An 8,077-nucleotide genomic window follows, 5' to 3' on the forward strand; every position below is an offset into this window, starting at 1 on the left:
AGGTCATCATTCAATGTTCAAAACTAACGAAGTTTTTTGGTGCAATAAGCTGATTAAACAACTTCTATATATCTCACCGCTTAGCTTGTTCCCCCCTCCATGACCATGGATACCCCCACCGTAATACCTGTTTCCTAGGTCGCCGGATGATGTTTCAGGTTCTGTTACTGCATGTTACGCCACTCCATCTGCAGCAATCTTTTCCTTTGCAAGTGGAGAGCCTTTTCCAAGGATTGATTAGATTTTCTTTGAATATCAGCTGTGCATTCTTCTCATTCCTCTTGCAACTAGAATGGAGTTTTTGCGTGCAGAACAAAAACAAATGTACAAGAAACGGAAACCAATGATACAATATCCATTCCTATTCTAGAAAAGAGAGCAGCTAAAATGTGAGGGTTTTTGACTTTGATTCACCTGATGACCCTGCATTTTATATTTGGTGACTTCGAAGATTTAAATGCAAGCCCACTTTGAAATTTGGCATCAGCCTTTGTAAAATGAAAGGTAGAAAAAAGATTTCATGACTCAGATACATTTTAGATTGGACCTTCCCTTCCTCATTATTTCCAATCAGATTCTCATTTCTATTTTCTAAACAAATTCTCATAACTTAAATTTCACTTAAAGGAGGAAAAGACCTTTCCAAAAGAACTGAAGATGGTTTCATCCAGAGTTTATTCAATAACAAGATTTGAGGGTGCCTTGGTGGAAGCACAGAAAAAGCAGGCAGCTCGGGTAAATTAGCCCAGGTTGACTGACCGACTTACGGGAATGTTGTCGATGATCCACAAAATTATATTAATTACAGTGAGTCTAGTCTTGCCATGAAATCATTTCTCCAGCTCCATGAAGAAAAGCGTAATGTTTCTGAAAACTGATGCACCTCGCTCAAATTCAAGCCCTCGATCTATTTTCTTTCGCAGTTCTACAGTTTACGTTTATTTACAAGTATTAGTCATCTGTCCCGAAGTAACGATCACCAAATTCACCCAGACCCGGTATCACACGAAATTCTTCATTCAGCGCCACATCAATCTCTGAGGTCACAATCTTTAAGGATGGGAAGCGTCTGCAAACACAGTGTATTCCCTCCGGTGCCTATGCAGAAACATTAAAAGAAAATTTGAGATGGTCCATGTACAAGGATTTTTCCTTCTTGGGGAAAGAATCTTATCACTCACTGATATGAGGTTCAGGAATATGATGTGGGACTCTGGAACCCCCTTTTGTATTAGCAAGTCGATTGCCTGATTAGCAGAGTTACCTGGAAAATACAAATCAAGGTGTTGGATTCCAGAAGAAAATAGTACGTAATAGTTTTCAAATAATTCAAATCTTTTCATGTTAAATCGCTACCTGTAGCAAGAACTGGATCCAGCAACAGGACATGGCGTTCACAGATATCTTTTGGAAGTTTTTCATATATAAGCTATTTGGGTAGGAGAGACTGATTAATATATTTAGGTACAGATTCCACCAAGAATATACAATGGAGGTTCAATATAAATGACAGAGTAAGACAGACCTGCTTTCCGTTGTCTCCATCACGGTGAATCAGAATTTTTCCTATTTTAATCCCTTTGCAACAAGCACGAAGTGCATTTTCCATGCTTTCCCCACTGTAAGTTCGAATAGGACCAAAAACACTAACTGAATTCTTTTTAAAATAAATGGTCACATAGAGCAGTTGAAAAACAATATCTGCATTTCATCCCCTTTAATCTCTATAGAAAAAGAATGTCGGCAAGAGCAAACCAAAGGCCAAACAATTAAACTTTGAGAAAAGGTTCTCAAAACAATGGATTCCTTTTAAAACTGTCTGCCTGCCTTGGTACAAATTATACAAACTCAACCTTTTCTTCTCATGGTTGTTTTCTAATATTAGACACTTGCAAGTAGAATGAGGTCGGACTTGTTCCCTCACCTTCGTACAATGGATACTCCACACAATTTCTTGCAAAAATCTACACCAGAGTACACTGACCCTGAGACAGATCAACGTAAAAGTTTCAAAGATTAAAACTTTCGTGTAAAGAAACTAAATGGTCATGCGGATAGGAGGATAAGAGCACAGTATAAATTATATTCAATCACAAAAAAATGAAATATCTCTGAGGTGATTGTGATTTCTGATATTTCATAGATAATCTCAATAGCATTGTTTCTCCTATAGCATGTAATAAGCGATTTTAGAAATCTCTAGGATGGACAATCGTGATATTTTCAATAAATGAAAATTTTCCTCAACATGGGAAGAGAGAAGGCAATTGCTATTTTACAACGCGATCGAGAGGAAATGCAATTAAGGCATATTTCTCTTGGTTCTCTACAATATTCTAACAAACCTGTAGGAGTGATCACTTGCTTTTCCGTGAAGGGTAAATGACCAAGACCAAGCTCCACAATCTGAAATATAAGATTATGTACGAGACTATTGGGTCACCTTGCAAGTAGTATTTGATTGTCTTTTTTTTGCCAAAGGCGGCTAAAAGTTTACCAGTCGGATAAGCCTGTCTGAATAAAATACAAAATCGTGTTTTGATGTATCCCGATCTCGAATCAGAGTATGCATACCTCTTATCTGTAACAAAGAAATAGAAGGGACAGGTAAATTTCATTACAGACACGGAAACAAGGTATGGGGTTAAATAAGTAAACCAGCAGTTAAAACTGATAGAAGGCAGATAAAAAGTTATATCATACTAGAATCACTCATACAGGGTCCCAGCTATTTACTACTTCATTACGATGACAACAAAATACATTGTTTAACACAATTTTTATCTCCAAACATCAATTCCATCCATATGGTTGAACAGTAAAAACTAGTTTCTTAATTCCACTCTCCTATTTTATGAACTTTCAACATTTAGGACACCGACATTGGTGTTAAAGTGGGGGTGTTACAACACCCAAATAACTTCATCACTAATGTGAGCGGGTGTTATCCACACACATGCCGCATCAGCCACCACGTTCAATGTTTTGAACGCGTCAATTCTCAGTCTGGCGTGTGCAAACACGCACGGTGGGAGGGCGTGGAAGTGGGCCGCACGCCTGGCCCACCCACACGACTGCACCACACGTCCACACAAACTTTTCTATATTTTTTACTTTTTTAATAAATTCCCAACGGTTATTAAAAATATATATATTAATCTATTTTAATGAATATGAATTTACAAAAAAAATCTAAAATTCCTAACGGCAATTAATGGTTATTTTAATTTTAAAAAAATTCATCTATAAATATTCATTAATTACTAAAGAGATTTTGAGAGTGGTTTATTTGTAGTACTAAAATGAAATGAAATGAAATTGATGAAATAAACCACTCTCAAAATCTCCTTATACCATCCTCATCATCAATGAAAATAATCAGAGATGTTTTAGCAATTTCGTGAGTTCTACAAACATGGTTGAAGAAAATGGCTACTCCCAAAATTCACAAATTCCACCCAATTATCAACATTATGAATTTGTTTGTTCTACACAATATCCACCTCAATTTCCAAATTTCTTGTTTGTTCCAAATTTCCAAGGTTTTGGAATAATCCGAATAACACCCCCGAGCTAGCCTACAATTGAATATTGGCGAAATATGAGCAATCCATATTTCATGTCGCCCTCTTTTATGGATTTTCTAATCCACAAGCAACTGGTATGACCTCTACATCTCCGATGGAAAAAAATTGACAACTCCGACTTTTGTCCTAGAGACTCAACTCTCCATATGTGAATCCCCAATCAACCTTGCAATTTGGAAAAAGCGGATTTAAGCATCGAGGGTAGGAGAAAACGGTCAACTTGCAGAAAGGTTGAAGACGAGGTCTTAGCGAGATATATTGTCACTGTTAGTGATGACCCAATCATCAGCAATGATCAAAAGACGGATGCTTTATGGGGACGTGATACAAGTTACTACAATGGGAATCGTCTCGCAAGCTCACCCAATAGAAGTGCAAGTGTAATACGATCGCACTGACACAATACAATCTAAAAGGAGATATATCGCTCAACACAAATTACAATAGCAATTATAATGTGTGTTGAGGCTTGCGTATGAAAAAATATCAAGATGAGGATATATTGAGGTTATCATGATGAGGATATTTTAAGGCTTGCGTATAAAAAAATATCGCAAAAGAAAATAATGGCACTATAACTAATTTCGAGCATGTGTAGATAATCATCAAAGACCGTCCAATGTTCACTGATCACCTTGTTGAAACGAAGAAGGTGATGACCTCGGAGGTGGGTGCAAGCAACAATTCATCCAACCAAGATGCGAGTCTAGACATAGATCTAAACGAAAAGACGCTAATCCAATGGGTCAGAAGGCAACAAATGAAAGGTAAAAGACAAAGCTAAATCGGCCATAGAGGATATGACAGTAAACAAGGACAATATGTTTGCAAAGTTTACTGAGTATACATACATAAAAAAGGCGGAATTTGACCTCAAACAAAACCAACTCGAAGTTAGCCAAATTTGAATCTAAGAATCGCGAAAATAAGCTGAAGGAATGCACAATCTTTTACAAGGACACGTCGCAAATGAAAAAGGAACAACTTATTGTTCATGAACGTCTATGTGAAGTGATTAGAGAGAGATGAAATATCTAAAACTTATACTCAACCTTCAACTTTTAGTATTACTTCGTTTTCAATTAATGAACTACGTGACAATCAAGTGAATCACCTTCGTGTTCACTTAGTCGAGCATATTTGGGGAAGAATACAACAATCCATGAAATGTATTTTACATATTTTGAAACGTTTAATTTATACGTTGCTTTTAGTTTTATGAAAGTGTGAATTTTTGTCCTATGCTTTCATTTAAAATTTATAATAAAATTTCATTTTTAAATAAATGACACTAGTAAAATAACAAGAAATGGTTTTAAGTAATAAATATATTTAAAAATATATAATATTATTAATTTAAATCATAATCATTTAAAGATTGTAAATAAAATTGAAAATCCATTTAGTTAATACAAAATAAAAATATTTATGAATGAGTGGACATGGGGATCCGCAAATAATGAGTTTTAATATTCAAATGAATGTGGAAGTATGTTAAAGGAGGCGTTATTATAATAGGTATGTAGCGTGTGAGACCCACAAATAATGGGTGTTAATGTTAAAACTAATGTGGATGCCCTTATAACTGAAAGTCTAGTCAAAGTTCATATCAAGCATGAACTTTTATCAATTTTGACTTCCATGAACTTTCCAATCAATATGAGATATGACATGAAGCTCACAAAGCAGATATGAAAAATACCAAACTTTTTCTTTCCCCTCAAATATTTTAAAATTACTCTACCCAGTCATGTCTATCCACATCGGATAAGTGAGAGCTAAAAAGATAGCTCTCATTGTAGAAATAAGTTCTGTGATGAGTATTTTCAGACCTACAATATCAAGATAGAACACTGAATCAAGAACAAGCTAGAAAATGTACCTGGAAGGTCGACTGAATAACATACACATTCGGATATATCTTACATAGGTCATGTTGGCCAAGCTTGGTGTGGATATGTTGAACAATCAAATCTACTGCTACGTGATTGTCACCTCCACGGGGGATAATAACATCAGCATATTTCTTGGACGGCAGAACAAAATCATCAAATGCAGGCTTAACGAATTTTGCATACTGTACAGAAAGCATAGTTTTTGCAAAATAACGTGCGTTAAGGTGACTGAAAGTACAAAAAAGCAATCACATCGAATCAAAAATTACAAATTTCTATGCCCATTATAAGTGACATTGACTACAACCAAGACAAGTAACACATTCTTTTGAAAACAAATTAGCATTAATTACATTATGAAATCATATGCAGTAACATCAAAAAGTTATTGAATACTTCTATCTACTCCATCCTTTTAAACCATATCACTATTGATCAAAAACAAGCTGTTCAAAAATGTTCAAGTTTTATTAAGGTATATCGAAGGGCATTGTTCCATTTCCTTCCCTCACATCTGAAATCCAAGTGATATGAAAATTCCTTATCAAAGGTCACATCACAAAACATCATTACCGTTAACTCCTCAAAAGACAGAAGAAACAAGAGGCTTGCCTGTTCAAGAACGGAGTCTATGTCCCTACCCCTCTGAACAGTATCCCGTCTGATTCTACGAGCAAGTCTCACATCAGCATCTGAATTAATAAATCATTAGAATAAAAAAAAACCAGAGCTCAGTCGACTATGAAAGAAAAAGCAACTTCGGTCACACATAAATATTCCAACGATAAAATGAGCTTATGCGCAACTAGTTCAAAGTCAACCTGTGTCAACAAATATCTTCATATTCATCAAATTCCGCACTTTCTGGTCATGGAAAATGAGGATTCCTTCCAATATGATTACATCAGATGCATTCACCTGGGACAGATGGCTCTATGTTAAAGGAAATCTATACAATACCTCCAAATATTATGACATCCGATTCATTCAACAAAATGCATGTTTGTTCCATTATCTTGCAAACAAATTTCAATGGTTGCTGAATACAACGGATCAGCAACTAAAATGGCTACATTCCTGATGCACGCTCAAAGCAACTCCTAAAGGTTAAAAATGAGCACCTGGCGGAAGCTATCTGAACACCTTTGATGTGTTTTGAAGTCATATATTGGTACATGGACTGGCTGTCCATTCTTGAGAGTTTCGACGCACTCAAGGAGTTGTTCAGTGTCAAAAGCATCTGAAAGAAACCCAATGTGACACTTGAACCAGTGAATAGTCTCTACAAAAATTCATGTACCGACAAAAATAGTATCAAATTCTGAAAAAATCAGCAAGTCTAATTTATCACCTGGATGATCAAAATTATACTCGTGGACACGTTTCAACTCTTCCTGAGTCAATCCTCTATAGAAAGAATCCTGCAGAATAATTTTAAAAATTCGAAAATAGTTGTGCTACTAAAGTGACGCGGGTAACACTTTGTTTTAAAGCATCATAACAAAACTTCATCTACTGATAACCATGGTTTGCCGAAATGGTCGAGAAGGCCGTGCTGGGGGCTATGGTTCCAGCTCCATGCACAGTTCATGAAACCGTCCCTGATAGATTGGAAACTAATTCAAAATTCGTTCCGCAACGCCGCAAACATTATGTTCGGCAACGGCTTGATATTCCATAAAAAAAACAGTGTTATTGTAATTTACCTGTTTGAGCCTGGAGCTTTACCGTGACAACTACCTTCCCGTTCCAAAACAGCGGTTCCGGCTGTTCCACGGCCACGACGGCAAACCATGCTTATAACTCTTAAGGTTCCTTGCGTACATAGCGTTAACTTGAAAGAAACAAAATTTGCAAAGCGGGAAAAAAAGAACCTGATTGACAAGCACGACTCGGTGATCATGAAGTTGCTGAATGATCATATCACAAACCGTGGTCTTCCCTGAGGCCGTCCCACCCGAAACACCTGCTCCAGACCGCAAAGCAAAAATCATGGAGAATCAGTCCAACATTTAAGGTAGGAGAACGATCTAAAAGCCGATTAATTGAGAGATGCAAAAGAAACTACCGATGACAAATGGCTGTTTGTGAGGCGTGGAATCTGCGGAGTGAGAATCGGGAGTGGGGTAGGTGGAAGAGCGAAGAGAGCGCGGAGAAGCAGCGGGAGAGATTCTAAGGCCGGAGAAGTGAGGGCCGGACGCCGCCTCCATTACATAGTCGATGGACTTGGTCTCCTCCGCCATCTTGTGTCCGTCTCCGGTAATTTCGAGGCGGCAACGGCGGCGTTGTAAATGGTATAGGACGGGCTTACTGGGCCTACACCCTGATCAGGCAATTAAAATATTTTCTAATTACCCATTAATAATATATATAGAAATGAATTCATACTAATTAAATAATACGCATAAATTATTAAAATTGATTAAAAAAATTTAACTTGAATACATGAAATTAAATTAATAATAACACAGTACAAATACAACTTCAAAATTTTATTAATTATTCTATACATTATTTTTTTATCAGTTTTTTAACTAATAAATAATTTTAAAATTAATTAAATAGTTTATTAATTATTTATGAAATTAATAAAAA

At 36.3% G+C, this 8,077-nt stretch overlaps 1 protein-coding gene across 2 annotated transcripts; it reads right to left on the reverse strand.

The window, feature by feature from the left end:
* Nucleotides 1-469: 469 nt before the first annotated feature.
* On the reverse strand, nucleotides 470-7,825 carry LOC140832892 (uridine/cytidine kinase UKL1, chloroplastic). Of its 2 annotated transcripts, XM_073197172.1 has the most exons (15): nucleotides 7,357-7,439; nucleotides 7,189-7,249; nucleotides 7,006-7,083; nucleotides 6,834-6,903; nucleotides 6,604-6,722; nucleotides 6,304-6,400; nucleotides 6,095-6,174; nucleotides 5,470-5,664; nucleotides 2,498-2,581; nucleotides 2,346-2,406; nucleotides 1,925-1,985; nucleotides 1,526-1,619; nucleotides 1,357-1,429; nucleotides 1,182-1,264; nucleotides 470-1,098 (listed from the first exon to the last, which is right to left on the reverse strand). In XM_073197172.1, exons 3-15 carry the CDS (start codon nucleotides 7,006-7,008, stop codon nucleotides 952-954), a joined length of 1,167 nt encoding a protein of 388 aa, XP_073053273.1. In that variant the 5' UTR covers nucleotides 7,009-7,083; nucleotides 7,189-7,249; nucleotides 7,357-7,439; the 3' UTR covers nucleotides 470-951. The 2 variants fall into 2 exon arrangements, with proteins under 2 accessions (XP_073053273.1, XP_073053272.1); XM_073197171.1 differs by lacking the exons at nucleotides 7,006-7,083; nucleotides 7,189-7,249 and adding an exon at nucleotides 7,551-7,825 and having other exon boundaries at nucleotides 7,357-7,448.
* Nucleotides 7,826-8,077: the final 252 nt, after the last annotated feature.

Source organism: Primulina eburnea, chromosome 5 (genome assembly GCF_022965805.1).
Source record: "Primulina eburnea isolate SZY01 chromosome 5, ASM2296580v1, whole genome shotgun sequence".
NCBI classification, from domain to species: Eukaryota; Viridiplantae; Streptophyta; class Magnoliopsida; order Lamiales; family Gesneriaceae; genus Primulina; species Primulina eburnea.